General features: G+C 42.1%; 1 protein-coding gene across 4 annotated transcripts in view; it reads left to right on the top strand.

The window, feature by feature from the left end:
* The window catches only part of LOC131663228 (UTP--glucose-1-phosphate uridylyltransferase), an 826,217-nt gene that overhangs the window by 614,781 nt on the left and 186,239 nt on the right, over positions 1-25,197 (top strand). For all 4 annotated transcript variants that reach the window (XM_058933501.1, XM_058933529.1, XM_058933520.1 and 1 more), the window contains exons 6-8: positions 208-354; positions 444-582; positions 666-803. In XM_058933501.1, coding sequence (XP_058789484.1) covers positions 208-354; positions 444-582; positions 666-803 — 424 coding nt within the window. The remainder of the gene's footprint in view (positions 1-207; positions 355-443; positions 583-665; positions 804-25,197) is intronic.

Here is a 25,197-nt window from a genome sequence, read left to right as displayed (position 1 = left end):
AACATATATAATATATAATCTTAAAAAAAGAAGTAGAAAAATATTATTTTGGTTCAAGTTATATCAATTGTTTTATTAGGCTATTAACCATATTAGACATTATATTATCACTGAATGTATCAACTATTGCCTATACTCTCTAGATAGTATATTTTTTTTATATCTAATAATTCTATATATTAATATTCGGTATTTTATTAATTACAGGGACGACAATACTGTTTTATTTCAAATATTGATAATTTAGGGGCAACTGTGGACATGAGAATATTAAGATTGCTACTAGGACCAGAAAAACCCGCTGAAATTGAATTTTTAATGGAAGTTACCGATAAAACCAGAGCCGATGTTAAGGTATACTTTTAGATAAAATATTTCTTTCTTATTATAATTGTTTAATACGTTATTTGAATACCATTTAATAATTATCATTTTTATAATAGGGTGGTACTCTTATTCAGTACGAAAATAAATTAAGATTACTCGAGCTTGCACAGGTTCCAAGAGAGCACATAGAAGATTTCAAATCCGTTAAAACTTTCAAATATTTCAATACAAATAATCTATGGATAAAAATTGATGGTAAGGTATTCAATAGTATATGTAGTATTGTATTTTATACATTTCTTTTATTATATAATTATAATAATTTGTTCTCCTATTAGCGATCGATAGAGTATTAAAAGAGAATTCGCTCAATTTGGAAATAATCGTAAATAATAAAACATTTGATAATGGACTAAATATTATTCAACTTGAAACTGCTGTGGGCGCTGCAATGAAAACCTTCAATGGAAGTTGTGGTTAGTACAATATTATATATATATATATATATTGTAACGAGGTAGCTATCCGTTTATTTAATTTATGCGCGCGATCGTATCGAAGAGCGTGCGGGATTATGTTTACATGACGTGCGCGCGACAACAACGTGCAGTGTCGGATCGTTCGCCGCTCTTTGTTCGCCGGGTTAATACATGCACGCTTCTTACGGAGTACGAGAGATTAGTTATAGACAATTCTACTACGATCGCAAAATTAAGCTGGCCAGCTTACCTTATTATCAGTCGCACGGAGAACGAAAGAAAAAGTTCGTAGACGTAACTCGGGGAAGCCCGCTTCTGTGGTTGATCGGCTCTCGCTGTCGATTTCGCCCTCGATGGCGAAACTCCTCACACACGCACGCTTACACACACTTGTCTATGTCGGGTGATGGCACAGTTCCTGTCTCTCCTAATTAATTCGTCTCGGTACTCAAGAAAGCTCGGGAAAACGTCAAATGTATTTGTTGCACAGCTCTGCGATCCGGTTCTAATCCTCGACTCTCTCAGGCGATATCAATAGCTGATCCTCGACTGGTTCATTTTCGTATGCGCGCGTTCCGTCCCGTCGCGTGCCGAATAACCTCGTCACACCTCCCCAACCGGTAGGTGTTGCCCTCGCAGGCGGCCGCATGGTTGGGCCGTTAGCGCTAATAAGACGTTTACCGTCACAGTCCCCTTCTAGTCTGGACCTATGGGGTCCTCGACAATAGAATTATTAGCGCTATTCTTTTGGAGGTTAAGAGGGTGAAGGACAATAAAAGGTCATATTCTCTGTGATATTTTGAGCAACTTAATTGCGTGTTGGTATGGGTGTGGCCCTGCCCACGGGGGCAGGGATCTTCATCCTGTAACAGTCACATGTGTCAGTATCTATGACCCTTTCCTCGGATATCGAAGGTGGGCGCCTGTTCGGCTGCCCAGGACCTTCGTCGCCGGGATTGAGGGTGGGGTTCTTTGTGTCGGTTTCCCAGGTCCTTTCTTCGTAGGGCCTCATGCATCCATGGTCAGTGTTCTCGGCGGTCTACCCCTCTTCCTTTTCCCGACGATGGGAGGAGGAACACGTGGATTCTGTCGGTATGGTGTAGTCCGGGTGGTTACAGCGTTCTTGCGAGGTCTCCCTCGCGGGCGCTTTGCTGTGTTAGTTGGAGGGGCGGTTTATAGGGTCTTATCGGAAGAATTGGAAGGGGTGTGACGAGGTTGGCTCGAAGTTGTCGCGCTATCATTCCGGATTGTCTTATCCGTAGTAACGGCGTGTCCGCTTCCACGTGTTGTCGCATCGCTCGCAGTAGGCGGAATGCTCGTCGCCTCGGTTCCCTCGGTGGTAGAGGTATCGTCGTCATCTCGCCGTCGGGTTCCATATTCCGGTAAGGCATCCTTCTGTCCATAGTAGAGCTTGAGGTCTTTGGCGTGGACCAATTCCGTGACCTCTTCCTGCTGGTTGGCAAGGCAGTACGAGTTGACTCCGAGTACCTTAGTGATTATGTAGGGACCCACGAATTTTGGCGCTAGCTTTGCGGAAATACCCTGCGTCGCACTGGATAGTATGCAATTTCTCTTCCATACCCAGTCCCCTTCCTTGAATCCGGGTGTCCTGTGCTTGGCGTTATAATATCTCGCCTGCCTCAGGGACTCGTCCGAAGCGCTTTCGCGAGCTTGCTGAATAACGAATCGGTTATTCTGCATATGCTCGTTCCATTTGTAACAAAACTTGATCCTTTGTTACCAATTCTTTTGCGGGGTAAGTGAGGCACTTTCGCTCATGACAATTGAGAGAGAAGAACGAGGGGAGGTTGATAAATAAATTATACACAGACAAGAATCAAATCTCACTTACAACCTATTATTATTAATAACTATTCACACAGAACATACGCGCGCATAACATAATCTAAATTACCGACCAATAAACTACAAATCGAACAATAAACTACTTAAGATAATCACAAATGAACACTTCGCATTTTATCCTAATACCAAATCGCGTACTTAACCTATTACAAACTTACTTAAAAACTACACGGACTAATACCGGGTAAATTGCCCGGCACGTGGGCGCCTGGACAATTCACCGGTCGCAACTTACGTCACTACAAATTAATCTTAGCGCGAACCTTCAGATAGCCGGCACGTGAGTGCCAGGCTATCTCTTTCAACGCGCACCGGCCGTCGCATCAACAGAGAGAGAGAGTGTAGAGAGAAAGAAGAAAAGGAAGGCTTGACCTTTATTCTCCTGTTCGTCGCAACGTCGGGAATCCTGAGCGATGTGCTGCCGCAGGAAGTACCGGGCGTCGTCGCTGGTCAGATCGTCGCTAACCGCTGTCGCTGACCAGGTATCCGTAGGCGACGTTGACTCTCTTGGCAGGTGGGCTGGCTGCAGATGCTGGCAAAGCCGTTGCCGGAAGGGTTGATCTTCCTTCCTCCCGGCTATCCCAAACTGCTCTCTCTGCTGGGCTCGGACTTCCGCACTCTCGTAGGACTAGGCTTAGACTCCCTCACTCTAGTAGGGCTCGGCTGCGACTCTCCTCACGCACTAATTCTTACGCGCATCTTGCAGTCGCTCAGCGGCGCTCGCTCCTCTCCCTACCTTGACCTATTATTTAGGCGGCACGCGACGCGTCGCTTATCGGTCACGCGTTGCGCGCCTGCCAATCCCTACATAGGCCTAATACTCTCTCTCTCTCTCTCTTTCTCACTCTCTCTCCGCGCTCTTCAACTTTTCTTGCGCTCAACTGCGCTGGCTCGTCTTTGGCGTTGAAACAAAAGGCCAAGTGTTAGACACATACTTTAATGCGCCTAACGTTGGCCACCGCGCCTAGCCGAGTGGGGGAGGGAGAAACGCGGACGAGAGACCGGCGCACGGCCTGCTCTCGTCACACATTGTCCGATTCGGAGCAAACTTTCCTCTCGAGCTACTAGCTCGTCCATTCGTCTCCGAAGGGTATTCGGGGCTTCCGGTTTCCTGCCGTAGTTGAGCATGGCAGGGCTGGTTCCGTGGAACTGTGGACAGCAGTGTTCAACGCGAACGTGAGTTCAGGTAACACTCAGTCCCATTTCTTGTGATTCCCTCGCAGGTACGAGGTTATCATCGTCTTCAAAGTTCTGTTAACCCTTTCGGTAGGGTTAACCTGTGGGGTATAGGTCGGGGTAAAGGTCCGGTTTACCCCTTGGTCTCTCAGGTATCCGTCTACCAGCTGGTTGCGGAACTCGGTGCCATTATCGGACAGGAAGATCTTAGGCGCAGGATTACTCGTTCCCGGAGTTCCTTCGCGATCGTCTTACCGTTGGCACTACGTTTAGGTATGCACTCGACCCATCGCGTGAATAAGTCGATGAATACCAACATGTATTCGTACCCTCGAGGGCTTCTCGGAAAGGGTCCGGCGATGTCGCCCGCTACCACTTACCAAGGCGTGGACAACATCCGATCCTGCATGAGCCCGCGCGGCAGTCGTTGTTCGACCTTACACTGCTGACACACCTGACACTTTTAGACGTAACCCTTGACGTCTGCGTACATCATTGGCCAATAGTAGTACTGGGCGACGCGGGCGAAGGTCTTCTCGCGTCCCAAATGTCCCGCAGTCTCATGGTCCTGGCTCTCGAACTGGACCGGCTTGCGATCTTCCGGTGGCACGACAAGCTTCCATGCGTCCTCGTACCCATCTTTGCCTTGGTAATCGCAGCTCGGCCTTTGATGATACATCACTTTGCCAACTACTTTCCAATCCGGGTAGTCTGCTGGATTGTCCTCGACACGTCTGAACTGTTCCGCGTACCAGGCTTTGTCACTTGGCTTCGACTAGTCCAATACACTAACCTCAGCCTTCGTGAGCTCAACGGCGCGCGACAACGCATCGGGTAATACGTTGTCGACCCCCTTTCGATACTCGATCTCGAAAGTATGACCTTGGTGTTGTAAGGCCCATCGGGCTAGACGTCCTATCGGGTTCTTCAGGTTGTACAGCCATTTCAGACTGTTATGATCCGTTACCACCCTGAATCGGTACGCCTCTATGTATGGGCGGAAATTCTGTATAGCCCATACAACCGCGAAGCACTTGCGCTCCCTGGTAGAGTAATTTTACTCTGCTAACGGACTCGATGATCCGGTCACCGTCTCCTACTCTTTAAATCAGGACGGCGCCGATTCCCGTAGCGCTAGCATCCGTTTCCAGCACGTACTGCCCGTCGGGTTTCAGTAACCCGAGGCACGGTGCGGATATCATGAGGGCCTTAAGTTTGGCGAAGGCTTGTTCTTGGTCTGGTCCCCACACATATTTGCTCTTTTTCCCCATCAATTTCGTTAACGGTTGAGCGTGTGTGGCGAAGTCACTCAAGAATCGGCGGTATCATGAAGCAACCCCCAGGAAGGTGCGCAGCTATCGCACGTTTCTTGGTCGTGGGTACTGCACGATAGAGCGTACCTTTTCAGGATCGGGCCTGATATCCTCGCGGTTAATCAACAAACCCAGGTATTCGGTCTCAGGCTTGCAGAAGACGCTCTTCTCTCGATTAATCGAGAGGCCAGCTCAACACAACCTATCCAACACGGTTTTAAGATGTTGTAGGTGATCTTCGAATTTGGACGATACTATGATGATATCGTCCAAATAGGCAAAGGCGAAATCGCCAAGCTCGGGTCCGATCACGCTATCTATCAACCGTTGGAAGGTGGCGCCGGCGTACGAGGGACCGAATGGCATTCACACAAACTGGAAATGTCCCAGTCCGGGCACGGTAAAGGCATTGATAGGTCGAGATTCGGTCTTGAGTGGTATTTGGTGATACGTGCTACTGAGGTCGAGTGTGGAGATATAGCGCGCGTTTCGTAAGAGCCTCAATATATCTTGCATAAACGCTAGGGGATACGCGTTTGGCTCGGTGACCTTGTTGACCTTTCTGAAGTCTATACAAAATCGATACGAGCCATCTTTCTTGCGTATCATAACCACTGGGCTCGACCAGCCACTTTCCGCTGGCTTGATCACCCCTTGGTCTAACATCTCCCTTACGAGTCTATGCATTTCTTGCTCGATCTTGTATGATACCGGATAGTAGCGCTGTTTGATCGGTTTCGTATCATCGACCCGAACCTCGTGTTCAATGCCTGCCGCACATCCCAAGCCTACGGGGGCCTGCGATAAGGCCTCGCCGATGGTCCTCTGCAATATCGCCTGTTGAGAGGCCGTCACCTCGACTAGTCCAATCGTAGCTAATCTCGGACCAGTCTTCAAGCTAGCTACCTCTAGCTTCATCTTGGCTTGTGATTCCTTGAACAGCAACGTATTATCGTCGGGGTCAAGACAAAATTCAATCGGACAAAATTCACTCCTAGGATACATTCCTTGGCGAGGGTTGGGAGGATAGCTACCCTCGTCGGCATCGTCATCTCCCCTACGGTGAACGGCAACCTGGCATGGCCAACGATCGTCAACTAACGACCATCGGGTAGTCCTGTAGTACGCGCGTGGGTGAATTTAACCTGATGCCTAGCACAGACGCTCTTTGTAGAGCATTACTACCCATTGCTGTGGTGGAAGCTCCCGGATCATAGAGAGCTCGTATCTGGAAGTCTCCTATTTTCACCGGCAGCCACCAGCGCGTTTCCTGTTCCGGAGAATATTGCGAAACAGATTCGGCGGCTCCACAGCCCTGCTCTTTGTACACCATAGCGCTAGCCACTGTGCTCTCGCGTGGTAAAGTGATGCCTCTTGTTGTTCGAACCACCTTGGTTCGAACGATCGGAGTTTCCATGGGGTTACCTTTCGACGGTTTATCTGCCGTTATCCGCGCCCCCGAGGGCGTGTGTGATCCATTCGCCACCACCTCGGCCGGTCTAGGGTCTTGGGCTTTACTAAGGTCGATACCCTCTCTCTCCGCGTTCACTTTACCGCCACGTTCATCATTGGCGTTACTAGGGGAGTTCTCGCTCTCGTCGCTCAACACGCTTGTTACTACCGGTGCTGACTGTGTTGGCGAAGGCCGCGAGATCTAGTTTACGGGGTTTATTTTAGATGATGAAGGAGTGGGGTGTTAAGAACACAACGGTGTTCTTAACACTTACTACCAATAAAGAACAAAGAACAAATTAACTAATTTACCACGCTTACAAATTTAACCAAAATACGGAACGAGTCACTCGGCAGGTGACCGCCACGATAACAAACCGACTTAGCCTACTTAAACTAAAAGAGAAAACCGCCCGGCGAGGGATTGCCTTGACGGTACACTACCTTAACAAAATTACTGCTGACTGTAATTAAAGCAGGTAGCCGGCGTGTACACGCCTTGCTACCTACCTGGCCCTTACAATCACTCGCTGTGCCATACCGCTGAAGAGAGAGAGAGAGAGAAAGAAATTAGATTATGAGCCTTGACCTTATTGATGCAGGAACGGGAGGCCTGGCTGCGCCTTGCGGATGATGTTGCTGGCCGTCGCTGGGCAACTCTTTACCGACTCCTTCGGGTAGCGTCCTTAGCAGATACTCGAAAAGGCACTTGGCTTTTATTTCTTCTCGGCTTCTCGTTTCAGTTCTTTGGCGGCGTGTGCGTTCGGCTGACCTCTGCACTCTCAATTGCACTCTGTACCATTGACCGACTAAAATCCTCTACCACACTGATCGACTTAGAACCGTCTCCCTGCTCGTTCGCATCCGCAATCGACAGCTTCTTCGCTCGTTCTCTCTCTCTTTAGTTGACCTACTTATTAGGCGGGACGCGACTAATGCGTTATTTGATTCCGCGTTGCACGCCTGCCTAAACTTGCGTGGGGTACGCACGCTCTCTCTTTTTCTAACACCTATTCTTGTCGTTCGCTTAACGACTTCGGGGCGGCATGGTCTCGCTTGGCAATCTCCGTCGGTTGAAACAAAGACCATGCATTAGGCGCAATCTTAAATGCGCCCATCGGTATTTACCACGCCTTACCGAGAGAGGGGGAATTGGGGAAAAATACCGACGAGAACAAACCAAAGTTCGCACCTGCGAACGCCCTAATCTCCTCTTTTACAATCTCTCTCTCTTTCTCGACCGGCAACTGGCAACCAACGCTAAACGCTCGTACTTAAATAAACATCTTAAATTTCTTAGCTCAATTAAACTTAAGTCTAGATTGGTAATAACCAAATTAGACTAAGGGCAAAAGTTTATCGTTTAACCTGGAACGTCAAATCGAAATACCAAGCCCGTCATCGCGGAGAATCGACTAACCCACGATGCCCCAAAGATCGCGACTAACCAAAACTTAAACTGGACAAAAGGAACTTACCATTATTGTTGTCGCTCAAGCGACTCTAAATACCGGAGCTTGAGCGCTCGAAGCTCTTCCACGGTAAGTGGAGGCGAACTTGATCCGGAGAGCATATAACCGACAACCTCAGCCACCTCGGGCTCAGTTACCCTGGCGTCGTGGTTCACTGATAGACTCGTGGATACCGGTGCCTATTCCATCTGCGGCGCGACCTCTACTTGCGCATTGCTGGTCGTGCCGGTTCCCGCCCAGTTTCCTCTCGCGGCTAGCGTTTTACGCGCGAGCTTCTCCCTATGCCTCTTACCACACCTATGTCGGGGTTTCTTCGCCTTTGGCTCCCCGACGGAATGCTCGGGACTGGTCACTTCCGGCTTCGTCCTAAGATCCCTTGGCTCCGGCTTCATGGTTTCCAACCGTGAAGCCTGAAGTCCTACCAGATCACTGGAGTGCTCTTGAGTCCTTTCCTCCTCCACGAGCATCCTGCGTGCCTGGTCCGCCTTAAAGGGATCACGGCAGCGCGGACAATCATAGACGAGGACGCCGAGTCGCCCGCAATTCCGGCATACCGGACGTGGATTAGGTGGTTCCCTGCAGGGCGACCTCGGATGTGACTTGATTCTGCAATTAAAGCAGCGGAACGAGGGCACGTCCAACTCCCGGTCCCAGAGGACCGGGACCAGATCCTACAGAAAGCTACTTCGAACCAGGCGGAACCCAGTCTCGTCTACCCAACAAGGAGACGCGGAGAGCGAGGTTGAGCTTGCCGCCTGGGAAGACGTAAAGGATCGTACCGGGTGAAGGGCTGGTCGTGCCGGTGCCACCGGCTCCACTTTTGTCTCATCGGTAGCAATGCTCGTACCAATTCCCGAGGCCTTTTCTCCATCAGCCGCAGAAGAAATTGGTGACTGAAGAGTGCTCGTTATCTCAACAACAGCTCTCTCCGACACCCAGGATACCGTCGACGTCTGACTGGAGGATAGCCTCTCGAAATTACATGCAGAAAGGTTGAAAGGTATGGAGCGCTTCCTCCTTCCCACATTGTGTCGGGCCTCAACCTCCTTCTTCCGCTCGTCCTCCAAATAACTTCTACATGGGGTCCGACCTCTGATGCGCAAGCGGCTTATATGGGAGAGGAGCGTGGACGTACGGTTGCGGAGCTACTCGAGGCAGCTCTCGAACCGGCATCGTCTCTTCCTCAGTGTCGCTCGAGCTTAGCACCACCTCCAAGATACCGTTGGTGATACCTCGCAACGAAGGACTCCCGTTCCCTCTTCCAATAGAAGCCCTCGTACTACGGCTCCTGTTTGCCGCTCTACCGGCGAGGTAGCCAGCCGCGGCAGCTCGAGAGCTCGGCGATTTCTCGCCTTAGCTGCTCGATCCCGCTTGTGGAAAGACAATTCTTCCTTTTGCCGCAAAAGCTCTAGACATTTCCAATGCTTCGCGGATGTAAAGCGTCGTTAGTCTAAATGCTGCCTTCCGACGTACCCCAGGTATACGTTGGCGCCGCCAGCCGGATTATCGAGTCTACCTTCCGATTACCTGTTAGCAATCGTACCCCTTGTCGATTGTTCATGAAACGGCGTCGGAGGCGAGGGCAAGCGCCCTGGCCAACTGCGAGGTGCAGGAGGCAACCTCGCCGTCGTAAAAGGCCGCGTGCCCTGAGCCTAAAATCGGGGCGGCAGACCTCGACGCCTGGTTAACCTGTATAACCTCAACAGCTTCCAGCGGATCTACCTGTGCGAACATGACGCCTGAAGGTACTTGGGCCTCGGCGACGTGAGGGATGCGGCCCGAATCTCCGGACTCAGCCATCACCACTTTGCGTCGTGGCACTCGTTGAACCTTTAAAAAAAAGAAAAAAACAAAAAAAGTTATCATACCCCAAACGTCTCATGAACCTATTTATTTACCTTTCGCGGAGGCACATTACGCTCGATTTCAGAGACATGCACTCGAGTAGTACGATGTTTACTGTTGGTTGCTAACTCGTAGATCTCGGGCAAAATTACTGAAATAATTTTAAACGGTCCGTCGTATTTCGGATCGAGTTTCGCGCTATGGATGATAATCCATACGTATCATATATCCATATCCTCCACAAAGCGTATGCACTTTGCGCCAAATCAATTCGCCTACCTGGAAAAGCGCCTGACACCTACTCTTATCGTAGTGTTTCTTTTGCCTTTCTTGAGCTTCATCGATAGGTCTAGCTACCAAATCGCGTAACGCATTTAAACGTGATAGTCTTCCCACGCCTTAGTATCTATCTAAAAAATAGGAGCTTTTAACTCAATCTCACGTCTTAAATTCTTTACCGGACGCGGATCCCTACCAAAGTTTAGAAACGCCAAAGATACCTTTGTAGACGCCTGAGTCGCCGTATTGATAGCATGACGAAATTCGTGCAAATATCTATCCCAGCTCCTGTGATCGGCATCTACAAACGTCGCTATCATCGTTTTTAGCGTTCGATTTACACGCTCAACCGGATCGCTTTGCTGATGATACACAGGGCAAAATACGTATTCGATACCGTATTCTCGCAACCTGTCCTGAAACACTTTACTCCTATACGCCTTCGCATTACCACTAACGATATGTTCCGGAGTTTTCCACCTAAACAGAATTGACTCCTCGAGCGCGGCCGCCAGAGCAGGACCGTCCACTGACCGTAGCGGTTTTAACTCAATCCACTTGGTAAATAAATCTTGAAAAATCACCAGATATTTAAACATATTCTTGTTACGGGGCTGCTCTACCACATCAGTCGCTACCACGGTCCGTGGTCTTTCTACAACGCGTTTACTTATTAGACCTTGAGGCGCCTACTGAACTACCTTGTACTTCTGATATTGACGGCAAGTCTTTTCACGAAGTGTCCGGAGAACGGTTCGCAATGAGCGTCTCTCAAAATCCCGGTACTCCAGCGGTACTACCATGCGTCAGGATTCCTCGCGATTAGTTACTGAGTCGAGCAAGTGATTGCGCATGAACCTGTACAGAATGTTGCTTTTTACTCTCAATTCTCAAATTTCTTCGGTCTTTGAAGGACGTCTTTTATACGTTGCAGATACCAAACATCATTTATCTTATTGAATGCGCAAACTTCGAGCTCGTCCTCAAATTCTTGCGAAAGTGCGTCCGGCACATGGTGCAGCGCTCCCTTTCTATGTACTATTTCTCAATCTTGCTGCTGAAATTCTAGTATCTATCTTTCCAATCGACCTGTAAGCTCTCGTTTATTTAGCATTCTAGTGAGCGCACTATGATCCGTAACGATGACAAAGTGCGAGCCTTCTATATAAGGCCTAAACTTTTTTACCGCAAAAAGTACCGCCAAAAACTCGATTTCGCTCACCATGTAATTTTGCTCGTGCGCATTTAGCATCCGACTGACGTAGCATAGCGTAGAATACCTGGACCAAATACGCACTTTAACCTCTTAAATACAACTTGTTGTTCCTCTTTCCATTCCCATGGCTGGTCCTTCCGAAAAAGCTTGGTCAACGGGTCCCTTATCTCACTCTCGTGTTTGATAAAATGTGCGTACCATCCTACTATACCTAGGAAACGGCGCAATTGAGCTACGTTACTCGGCGTGGGATAATCCACTATTGGCTTTACTTTGTCATCATCCGGATGTAAACCCTCACTATCTAACCTGTACCCTAAATAAGTTATCTCGGTATAAAAGAAATCGAACTTTTCAAAGTTGATTTCTAGACCGACACTTACTAAACGCTTCAAAAATTTCTCTAACCAAATCACGTGGCTATCGGCGCTAACTACCAGTCGCATGTTTTTTTGTATCGTCGAGATACAAAAAAACATGCGACTCGTATTCTGGACCAAAAAGTGCATTCATCAAACGCGTGAAAGTAGCCAGGGTCTTTATCGGGCGTGCATCATCTACATCGATGATGTGCTCGATAACTCTCGTAACTGCCGGAGATTCAACAGGCTCAGAGACAATCCAGCGAAACAACGCCGGGATTCTCTCTCGTTAAGCCTTTTCGTACTTACTCAAACTTGCATATTTCACAAAAACGACTATCTCGTTACTACTCTGCTCTGCTAACGGATACCAATCGCCTTGGTCACCTGCTCGCCAGGCGGGATTACCGTAGCTAATATTTATATTCCACGATATCCAAAAGTCGGCTCCTAAAATCAAGTCGTGTTTAAGCGTAGATACTACCGTCGCAATTAACCAATCCGTCCTACCATCAATTTCAAAACTCAGCTTTAAGTCGCCCCACGTTTGCGGCTTCTCATCCGAGATGCCCTGTACGAATATCATAGGCGGCTTTAAACGGTTCCTAAACCGTAAGCAGAGATTCGGACCCACTACCGATACCTGAGCACCTGAATCTAGCAGCGCTGTATAGATTTTCCCGCCGATATCGACTCTAATAAAGAACCTGTTCTCTACGATTGTGACTAACCCTGCGTCCGATTCATCCGCCGTTTTCTTCGGGATTTTTGAGTTACTCAAACCCTCCCCTCACCAAAACGGAAGGTACGTCGGCACTGACGATCGAGCGTCCACGCAACAAAATTCTATCATTAACAAGCTTGCCTTTATCGCGCGTGACTGTGACCCTTGTCACAAACTGCTCCGTTGGGAACGTACCGTCTGAGCTCGCTTTCTCACAAACAAACTCTACCGCAGGTTCGCCTTGATTTACTAAAACAACGACCTTTCCCGAAGTTTGCCCAACCGTGGGTGAAATACGCGAACCTACATCATTCATGTTCGTAAGCAGCGATGTCAACTCACTTTGCCTCGCTGGGCATTTATCGGTCTAGCCGTATATCGCACAAAATGGTACCCCCCATTAGTATAGTCAAAATGCCCCCCTCCCGGGATCGGGAAACTAAGTTTATAGGCATATTCTACATATTAAAAGAATACGTTTACCGCAAACTCGAGCTTCCTAGACCCCCCTAAGTCTCTATATGACCAAAAAACGGTTTTTTTTTGTAAATTTTTTTTTCTCCGCGTGTATAAGCTTTCGGAATCTGAAAAAATTTACAAGTATACTTCATAATAAGGCAAACTTCCTTGAATTTTTTCAAGTCATAATATTGATTACGCCCTCCTTAAAAAAATTTGGAAATTATTCAACCTGCATTATCTCCGCTTTCTTTGGGACCTGCAGTAAATTTTTTTTTTAAATAACGTGTTTTTTTACGAGGTATAAATGGTATAATGATTGTATAATTGAAAATCCGGATATCGAGCGGAGTCCCTGCTAAAAATTAAAAAACCGTGTTTTTCACGTTTTTTGGCCGTAACTCTTTGCAGAAGATACCTACAGTAAATTTGATCAATCATTGGATTCCGCGTAAAAAAATACACCGAAAACATGTATGATAACTTCCATATTAATGCGGGGTCATCATCAAAAAAATAAAAAAATAAAGTAATTGAAGCAAAATCGGCACTGGGATTCACTGCATGATCGGAATTTCGGTGGAAAACTAAAAAAAATCCAATAGGTCAATATTTTTCTGCTAGTAATGTAATGATTATTGGTAGAGACACCCAAATATACATACTCGTATATGTACATAATATGAGGCAAGACATCGCTCAAACACAATTTATATCAATTTAATTCAACTAGTTTTTCCATTTTTTTGTTTTTTGGCGTTTCTTTGTAGGTGACTCTATTAACGTAAAGCTTGTTTTCTCAAAACCTGAACGAGAGCAAGCGTTACACTTGTTCTTGTCGGAATTTTCCCAGATTCCCCCTCTCTCTCGGCGAAGCACGGTGACCAGCGTTGGGTGCATTTAAGAATACGTCTAATGCTTGGTCTCTGTTTCAGCTGACGGAGATTGCCGAGCGGGGCCGAGCAGGCCCGAAGCTGCTACGCTGGTGACAGAGAGTATAGAGGTATTAGAGAGAGAGAGAGAGAGAGAGAGAGAAATAGTTGGGGGCGAGCGTGCCCTACGCAAGATTAGGCAGGCGCGCGTTTCAAACCAATTAGCGCTTTGGTCGCGCGCCGCCTAATAAGTAGATCAAATGGGGAGAGAAAAAGAACGACGAAGAAGCTGTAGATCGCGAGGCAAAACGAGCGACACTAACGGTAGTAAGTCGAGGGCAGAGTCAGAAGGTTTTCCGAGTCGATCAGAGCAAGACAGTGGACGGCCAGCGGTGAAAAGGACAGAAGTGCAACCGAGGACAAAGGGTCGAGAAGAAAATCGAGAGGAGAAGATGACCTCGTCCTGCATCTGCTCGGGGCGCTACCTCGGAAGCCGGTAGGAGTTGCCCAGTGACGACCTGCAACATCGTGCGCAGGGCGCAGCCAGAACTCCCGTTCCAGGATCAAAGGTTAAGTTCGCAAATTAATTTCTCTCTTTCTCTCTCTTCAACGACGGCACTGTACATAAATTGAAATATTAGGTGAGTGATGCGCGTTGTTTTCTATAGATTTATAGGCGCGATTAGTTAGTTAACTTGCTCTCTTTTGTAACAGGTGTTAAGGACGTCGTTGTGTTTATTAGATCAAGAGTTTGTGTAATGCGGCTTATTCTTATGCGATTTGTTAATGTACGGTATTGCGAAGTTCAAGTGTAATGTAACTTTTATTTGATTTTTTAAAATGCGAATTTGTGTTATGTGTGTATAATTTATTAATCACTTTCATTTTTTTGCCTCTTCTCCCTTCCCGCCTCAATTACTATGAGCAAGTGCGCCTCACTTACCAACCTTTAAATAACATAGTCCGACAAGATTTTTGCACAAACAAACCATACATGGTTCCCCGAAGAATTTTTGGCTCTGAAACTGAATCTGGCCAAAGAATTTCTCCAATACGTCAGGATTTTGAGATATCCTAACCTAAAAGTGCGAAAATAGCGATTTTTGCCTATATTTGAGGTTATGTAGCACTACGACATTCTCTATACACAAAAAACTATAAACGACATCTTAAAGTAGCAGCCTAGTCCTTTCAAATGCCGTTGAGTTTGCTCAAATAGCTTATTTTTTCTTTGAGATATTGTATTTTAAAGTTTTTCGATTTCATAAATATTGTACCTCTCAGAACATACGTACAGCTTTGAAAGTTTCGACGTCGAATTTTATGTCAAATGACTTCAATCAACTACTGTTCTGCAGGAAAATTAAGATATATACCATGGACAGGCTAACCTACCTTTAACCTAAATTATATCATTCCCACAAATCCTTACAACCCTTAAAAACCACCCCTGTTAACCCTCAAACAGGCTAACCTACCTACGATAAATCTGGGTAGAGCGAGTTTAATCGACTGCTTTTCTATGAGAAACCTAAGATCTCAACCACAGATAGGCTTACCTGTTTTCTCCTTGACGTAGTCTATCTCCAGATACCCTTACAACCCTCATAAACTACCCTACCAACCCCCAAGCAGGCTAACCTACCTAACGCTGGTTAGAACGAGTTTAATCAATTGCTTTTCTATGAGGAATGTAAAATCTCAACCAGATAGGCTTACCTGTTGTCTCCTTGATGTACTCTATCCTCAGAAAACCCTACAACCCTCAGAACTAATTTTCTGTAAAAAAATGAATATCTCATTGACGTTGTCTCTGATATACCCCTCTTCAGGTAGGGGTGGCTTATAAGGGCTGTAAGGGTTCGTGGGGATGACGTAATTTAGGTTGAAGTTGGGTTAGCCTGTCCATGGTATATATCTTAATTTTGTTGTAGAACAGTAATTGATTGAAGACGCTTGACACAAAATTCGACGTCGAAACGTTCAAAGCTATATGTTCTGAAAGGTACAATATTCATGAAATGAAAAACTTTGAAATTCAATATCTCAAAGAAACAATAAGCAAACTGAGCAAACGGCATTTAAAAGGGCTGGACTGCTTCTTTAATATGTCGTTTGTAGTTTTTTACGTGTAGATAATGTCGTGGTGCTACATAACCTCAAATATAGGTAAAAATCGCTATTTTCACACTTTTAGATTAAGATATCTCAAAATCCTGACGTGTTGAAGAAATTCTTTGGCCAGATTCAGTTTCAGCGCCAAAAATTCTTTGGGAATACATATATGGTTTGTTTGTGCAAAAAATTAAGTTATTTTTGTAGGACTCTGTAATGGTTAACGAACGAGCTTTCGTTTCAACTCCTACAATGAAATTAATAGCCCGATTGAATTATACAGAGTAAAAAATACATGAAAATATGGATGAGAACGTCTATATTGATGTGGGTCAATCATTAAAATATTGGACAAATGAAATGATTCAAGAGAAATTGGCATTTACTATAATTTGCAGTAATCTAATACTTGACCGAATTATCTTCTTTATTGGTAAAAGTTAATTAAAGTAATATATTTCCAATAATGGTAGGCTCTTAAAAGAATAAAAAAATAAGTAAATATTAAATGCAGAAATACGCAAAGAAACTAGATTTTATTGAAAAAATCACGTATACATTTTAAAAAAGTCATTACAAGCTCATATACTGAAAAGTTGTCTTCACTCTTATATTTGCAACATACTTATTAATATTACATGGTAGTTTTAGTCGAAAATATAACTTTAATCATCATCGCTATCCTCCTCTATAACGGACACTACGTTCGTAAAGTCAAATAAGCTAGTTAATTGTTCTGTTGGTTTCGGAATTTTTGATAAATATCTTGCATAACCTAAATAATAAAAAATGGCTGCAACATGAGAACAGCAGCCTACAGTCCTATTGCCGTTAGCACAGTTTCAACAATACCGTTTAATACCTCGGATACCGTAAGTATGTGGTTCATAATGCACATATGACTTATATGTTTTACTATTAATATGCCTTGACCTTACTTGAAATCTAATTATTTCATTTTCTTCTTTAGCATATTTAAAAAATAATACATCTTCTTCACCTAGCAATTCTGATAAGTAACATACAGCTTGCGACAATTGGTATGTACCAGTAAAAACTACTTTAAACTCATCCACTGTTAATTCTGGAAAGTCCAATAAATCATCTGACGACATCTCATGAAACGGTGTAGTCTTTTGGTTCCAGTTATTTTCTTCAACAAATTTTGCAAGGGTGTTTCTCAAATTTTTCGTGCTATTAATTCTTTCTAAAATCAAATCTACTTTTCCTACATCTGAGTTTAGACAACGTCACGGAAACCTTTATCCAAAATGAAAACATCTCCTTTTTATATTATAATCTTAAGACCTTCAGAAGACTCTAATATTTCCTCTAAAATTTTTGCATCATTGAGGTTTGCATTGAATCGTCCATCCACATTGACAGTAAAACCGTTAGTAGTAGCGATTGTGAATGGTTTGCATAAAGGTGTTTTTTTTCTGGCCGGAATAAGATTTTCTTTGAGAAACATTATTGCTGCTCATCTGATAACGTAAATAAGTGCCATCACATATCAAAGCTAATCTATTTTGCAAAATAAATAGTGCTGTAGCTGTAGGAGATGCTTGACTGAGCAAAAATTTTCTAGAAACGGATTTAATCCGAAATTCTTTAGTAAAACTTCTTCTTCAAAACATTTCAAAACAGCAGCTATGGACCTTTGTACTAATTTTTCTTCAATTTCTAGTAAAGCAGATATACAAAGATCGGAAATTCTAGTTCTCAATTTGATTAAAAATATAACTAAGGCTTGAGTAATGTTGCGATTTTCCGAATTTCGCATTGTTGTCATCTTGTCTCGCAATGTGAGAATATTTTCCCATAGGTAACCCGTCAATGCTCTGACTTTTTCTTCAGAAATTGCATACTCACCAATTTTATCATGAAAACGAGCATCGCTAGAATCTGACGAAGCTTATAAGAACTAGGCCACTTCCTTAGATTCAATCTCGCATTCTTGATCATAAGCACATATTATGGATAATTCTTTTTCATAAAATCGATTTTTTATCAAATGAATTTTACAACATACATTTCTTCTTGGAATAAAAATTCTTCTTTTTTTAATACTTGTATACGGGCATCAAATGGGACATTTTGCAGATTTGCAGTTCCTTTGTACGTAAAGCAATATTTATGGGTCGCAATTGTTCTCAGAAAAGACATAAATACGTTTTCCACTTTGATACTTTCAATGTGTACATAAGATGGATCGCTACCAGAAGAATCTGTTTTTTGACTACTTTCAATGGTTTCAGATTTCTTATCCCATGAAGGAGTATTATCGATATCATTTTGCGAGTCTTGCACTGACATCTTCGAGGCTTGTTCTTCAATTTCAGAAAAAGGTTCATTTTCTGTTGCTACGTTTTTATCTGGAGTTACAGACTGTTCATCCTTTGTTTCTGCACTTTTTTGTAATTGAAGTTTGGAATAACATTTAGAACAAATAGTATCATCAACTTGTATAAACGGCTCTGCGGAAATTTACACTGATGGTAGTAAAGATCGTGCAAACAATCTCACGAGCTCCGCCTGTCACTGTCCCACGCTGAATACTAGCGTGGTCAGAAATCTACACAGCATGACATCTATATTCACTGCGGAATGTATCGCTATCAATGACGCTATGGATATCGCTTTAAATAATAAGCAACAGAGTTTTTCCATATTCACAGACTCGCTAAGTGTCTTACAGAGTCTGAACAAACAGGAAATAAATATTACAACGAACCCGTACATTCTACAAATAAAAAGCAAGTACTTAAAATTCGTAAAAGAACATGATGGAAAGTTCACGATTAAATTCTATTGGATTCCCTCTCATAGTGGCATTGATGGCAATGAGCTTGCAGATTCTCTAGCCAGAGAAGCACAGAATAACGTAGAAGCTCTCGATAAGCTTAACTTTCCTTTCTCTGACTTGAAAGAAGTGTACAGAAGTAATATGATTAATAATACACGTAATAGTTTCTTGGCTTCAAGCCAAAAAAAAGGCAAAAAGTACTTTCAGCTATATTACAAGGAAGGCATACACACATGGTTCCACAATCAAAGACTCTCCAGGAAACTTATTGTAACGATTAATCGTTGTCGCGCGAATCATTATAATTTGGCAGCATCTCTGGCTAGAATGAATATAACAAAAGAATCAAAATGTAACTGCCTGGAATATCCCCAAGATCTTGATCACATCATCTGGCAATGCTCGCTGTTAAACACACAACGTACTACACTTATCTCAAAATTATCGAAAATTGGTTTTCAACTCCCGATGAAAATGTCAATAATCCTAGCCGAACCCAATGTTCTAGCGTCTGAAATTATTTTAAAATATCTGAACAAATGTAATATCAAATTGTAAAAAGTAACTGAACACCAAATGTATTCTCATTTTCGTACTTAACTAATCTACTTTCTATAGTAATATAATACTGTATATAGCCAATAAATCTGTATAAAGATTTGGAGCTTAAATAAAAAAAAAAAAAAAAAAAAAAACTTGTATAAATTGCCCATATTTTGTGTGTATTTTTGCTGCATGTTTGCGGTCAACAATCTGTAGATGGAATCCAGTCAAGTGTCGTAACTATTTATTGCATGTGATACACTTTGATACATCCCTTATTCTAGATTTCTTTGATGGAGGCTCATCATCGGAAGACATTTTTATCTGTAATAACAAAATATATTAATTTGCTTGTAGTTCCTGAGTTTGTAATAATTTTAAAAACCGTTGAATAATTTATAAAGTTATGAATATTTTATGTTCACAATGTTTCTTTTACGTTCAGTGTATTCAGTTATTTGACCTAATGATAACTAAATTATTTTAATAATTATAAAATACAAGAACGCACATTCGAAAAATTAGAGGAAAAAATTATATCAGATGGGTTTAGATTGTTTGTATTTTATTTTTCTTAACAGAAAAATGAATTAAATTTTTTTATTAATAATATTTTATTTTGTCAGATTTATGAAAGTATTTATTGAATTCAAATAATTATGTTGGAGAAATGACGAATTCTTCTCAATAAATATATTGTTATATTTACTTTATACAATGAAACAGTAAGGAATCCATATAGATAGTGAACAAGATTTTAGTATAATTACAGGTAAAACTCAAAAAAATGAACTCAGGAATACATTGTAATTTCAAAGGCTGTATTATTTAACTATTGATTTAGCGCGTTTATAATATAAATTATAAGAAAGAATATAATTTAATGAATGAATATCACAGTATATCAGCATCGTGGGAATATTGAGACTTTATTTTAAATCAGAGGAGTTCGAACGAAAAAAAGCATTATGAAATCCTTGTACATGTGAAAAATAATGTAATAAGTATTACGATGATTTTAGTGCAACATATACACTACAGTTCAAAGCAAATAGATTGAGTGATATGACTAAAATCAATAACATATTTAATATTGTAATATCTAAATGAGTTCATGAATACCATGAAGCAAATAATTATAGTAAAAAAATCTTTTTGAAAACTTACCTATTAAATTAAAAAAATATTTTATTACCATTATTACGTGATGCTCTTTGTTATTTTTCTAGCAAACAAATTATTTGTTTATTAATCAAAACAAATTGTTTGTTAATTGCACAGGACCACAAAATATTTTTGAGATTCTACTGAGATCCTAATGGGTATACTTTACGTTTTTGGGGTTGCTGAACACGAATCCATGCACAGAATCGAGCCTGCACGTCAGGTTTTGTAGTAAAATTGAAAAAATAGTAAAAAATCGCCGATTTTCGCATACATTCATACCTAAACTTATACGAGGTGTTCAAAAAGTAAGGTGACTTTTCAAATTTCACGGGCAACGTACTTTCGATTATCGATTTTTTTATTTTTTTATGTTGGTACACTCTTCCCGAACATCTGTACCAAGTTTCAAGTGTATAGCATTTTTTGTTTGGTTGTGAGAGGCGTAAAGGTTATAAGTGTTTTGCGTGCTCGGCGATTTCTTGCTATCGAAAAATATGGATCAAAGGATTAGCATCAAATTTTGTGTAAAAAATAAAATAAAGTGCTCCAAAACACTTGAAATGTTGACGGTGGTATACGGTGAAACTGTTCTGAGTAAAAAAAATGTTTACAAGTGGTACAAACTCTTCCAAGATAGCCGGGAAAATGCCAATGACGAGCCTCGCTCTGGACGCCCAAGCACGTCAACAACTGATGAAAACGTTCAAGCAGTGAAGAAAATTGTTCTGGAAAATCGTCGAATCACTATCAGAGAAGTTGCTGAGGATGTTGGTATATCGCTTGGCTCGTACCATGAAATTTTTTCTAACGTTTGGGGCATGAGACGTGTGTCAGCGAAGTTTTTTCCGAAATTGCTAAAATTTGACCAAAAGAATCGTCGCATGAGCATCGCTCAAGAACTGTTGAATGACATCAACGACGACCTAGATTTACTCAAAAGGGTCATAACTGGTGACGAATCATGGGTATATGGTTATGATATCGAAACCAAAGTCCAATCGTCCCAATGGAAGAGCCCAGATGAGCCAAGACCGAAAAAAGCACGCCAAGTTCGATTAAATGTCAAAGTTTTGCTCACTGTTTTCTTCGATTACCATGGCGTGGTGCATCAGGAGTTCTTACCATATGGACGTACGGTCAATAAACAGTATTATCTTGAAGTTATGCGCCGTTTGCGAGAAGCAATACGAAGAAAACGCCCAGAATTGTGGAAAAACAATTCATGGCTTTTGCATCACGATAATGCCCCTGCTCACTCATCTTCGCTTGTGAGAGATTTTTTGGCCAAAAACAACACCACAATCATGCCTCAGCCACTATATTCACCGGATTTGGCCCCATGTGACTTTTTCTTGTTCCCAAAACTAAAGAGACCTATGAAAGGACGGAGATTTGCAAGGATTGAAGAGATAAAGACTACATCGCTGGAAGAGCTGAAGGCTATACCGAAAAGTGCTTATGAGAAGTGCTTTGAGGATTGGAAAAACCGTTGGCATAAGTGTATTGTATCTGAGGGGGATTACTTTGGAGGAGACAACATAAATATTGATAAATAAATAAATATTTTTTCTTAAAAATACAAAGTAACCTTACTTTTTCAACATACCTCGTATACCCACTCGTATACCCCTTGATCAACTCCACTCGTATACCCTCTGATCAAACCCACTCGTATACACCCTGATCAACCCCACTCGTATAGCCCCTGATCAATTTATTTTCAAATTGGGCAGTTTCATAGCAACATATTTGCAATACTGATGTAAAAATTTGAAATAAGAAAGATTTATATATTTTCCAAGATATCCACCGTTTGCAATATCATTGTTAGCGCTCAGTTATTTGTCTTTTTGTCGCTAGAACTACTCAGGGCAGACATAAAACATTATATTAATGGAAAAGTTATAATTCGAAATAGTAAATTAGTGTTCACTGTCTATATCAACATTTTTTGTGAGTAACTTGAGTATTTAACTTTGTATTACTATACTAAGTTGTTATTGAGCTAGGAGAATATACAGGGTGAGTCATTTTAATTTCCCCAGTCTAATAACTTTTGAAACAAGCAAATTACGCAAAAATGTTTCAGACCAAAGTTGTAGGGGTTCAAGGGGGACATCTAGGGGTGACTTTGAAATTGACCTTGAGCTTGACCTTGACGGTTTTCTCAAGGTCATTTCTATTTTTTTAATGGAAACCCCTATTTCTGATCTCAGGATCAGAAAGAGCGGGAAATTTTACGTTCAAGTATCTATTTAGTTTTTTTTTCATAAGAACATAAACAATATTTCAGTTTTTACTTAAGAAATTGAAGCCGCTTTCAAACATCAAAAGGTTTAACGAGCATCGAAGACCTTTGTCGTACTTCTATTCTCAATGTGAAGCAAAGGTCAAATTCTTGAAAATTCTCTTATTTTTGTTACATTTCGAGGCGAAGCTTTTATCGCATATGACCGTTGTTAAATAAACTTCCAAAGAATAAGGGACTGGCCATGTACTAACGATGCTGATGTTTAAGATCATAAACTTCCTATCTTTAGCACTACCCAGGAACAACGACGTGGACGTAATAGGATTATGTTCCCTCTGGGGTGCTTTATTAACGTGAGTCCTCTTGCCTCTCATGATTCGGGGTGCTTTATTAACGTGAATCCCCTTGCCTCTCACGATTTGGGGTGCTTTATTAATGTGAGTCCCCTTGCCTCTCACAATTCGTGATGAAACTAGAATAAACTTATTTCCTATCGGTTTTGCTCGAAATTATTACCATTTACGTCGATGCATTGCCTGAGCCTCTGTTCGAAGCTTTCAATAGTGCGCAGTAAGATATCTCTAGAGATTTGTCTACATGCAACTCTAATCCTTTCTATCATATTCTCCCTTGTTGTGGGCGCTTCGGCGAACACAGTATTTTTTAAGTATCCCCAATGGAAGAAATCTGGGGAAGTTAAGTCCGGTGATCGTGCAGGCCAAGCAACTGGACCACCTCTTCCAATCCACCTTTGTTGGAAATTTCTATTTAAAAACTCTCGTACAATTAAAGCGAAATGCGGTCCTGCACCATCCAGTTGTATCCACATTCGACGTCTAGTCTCAAGATCTACGTCTTCAAGTAAAAGTGGGAGATGATCCCTTAAAAGTTCTAAAATAGCATTGCCGTTGACGTTTTCTTCAAAAAAGAATGGCCCGATGAGATGACCATTAACCACACCATACATTTACACTCCAACGATGTTGATTATCGACTGGTCTGTACCAGTGAGGATTCTGATCAGACCAATAATGACTGTTGTGACGATTCAATTGGCCAGTACTATGAAACGTAGCTTCATCAGGAAAAAGGACATAATTAAAAAAATTCGGATCCTGCAAAATCATCTGTAGAGCCCACCGACAGAAATTTACTCTGTTTCTCATATCATTAGCGTTTAATGCTTGCGTTAAGGTAATATGATACGGATGATATCTATTACTTCTTAAAATTCTAATAACGGTTCTCTGAGGTATTCCTGTTTCTCTCTCTATTTGTCGGCTGCTGATATGAGGATTTAGGTGAACCAATCCTAAGACAACCAAAACCCTAGCATCTCTATCATCATACTCATGTCTTGGTCGACTTCTTCATAGATGCCCTTGTCGAGCTTTTTCTTCAAGACGATGAATGGTACGGTGATCAGGATGGCGCCTTTGTGGGTATCGAATTCGATACAACCTTAACGCTTCACGGTAATTACCTCTACATTCTCCTAAAATCCAAATCATATCAACTATCTCTGTTGGGGTAAAATCAGCCATATTTAAAAGATTTTTTCAAAAAACCTCAATACAAATCAACAAAGGCAAAGATCATAGAAAGATGATACAAATTAAATATTACTGAAAACAGAGGCAATATTGTCCAAATTAGATTTCATATGATCGATGGCAATAAGAAAGGTCTCTTATTCAAATATGAAGAAATAATGATAGTGATACAATGAACACAAGCATGGTTAAAACAAAAGTAATATTTAAAGCTTTTTCAAAATTGAAATCACGACTGAACGTATTGCGATTACTTTCTAAACGACTTCCAAATGTAATAGATTCTTCATTGAACATGAAATTTATCCTTATGTATTTAACTTTTACTCTTATTTCTTTGCAGAACATCAGATTGATACTGAAATAGTTTCATTAATTTAATAGACTTGTAATAGCAAATTATTAGCAACAACTTCCAATATTTGAAATTTATTAATAATAATCATACAGTCCGGTGAAAAATAAAAAAGGATAGGGAACGGAAACAAGAATAGTCCCGTAAAATTTAAAAAAATTAAATTTAAAAAATTTTTAAATTTAAAAAATTTAAATCTTGTAAAATTTCCTGCTCTTTCCGATTCCGAGGTCAGAAATAAGGGTTCCCAATAAAAAAATAGACTTGACCTTGAGAAAGCCGTCAAGGTCAAGCTCAAGGTCAATTTCAAAGTCACCCCTAGACGTCCCCCTTGAACTCCTACAATTTTTTTCTGAGTCATTTTTTCGTATTTTGCTTACATTGTTCGATTCTTGTTCCAGGATAGTTTTGACCTTAGCATGACCTTAAGGGTTTATTTTGACCCATGTTAAAAGATGTTATCTGGATGTAAAATTTCCCGCTCTTTCCGATTCCGAGGTCAGAAATAGGGGTTCCCAATAAAAAAATAGACTTGACCTTGAGAAAGGTCAAGCTCAAGGTCAAT

Source organism: Phymastichus coffea, unplaced genomic scaffold, assembly GCF_024137745.1.
Source record: "Phymastichus coffea isolate CEN01 unplaced genomic scaffold, Cenicafe_Pcof_1.1 PCOF00002, whole genome shotgun sequence".
NCBI classification, from domain to species: Eukaryota; Metazoa; Arthropoda; class Insecta; order Hymenoptera; family Eulophidae; genus Phymastichus; species Phymastichus coffea.
This window is presented reverse-complemented; position numbering and strand designations above follow the sequence as displayed.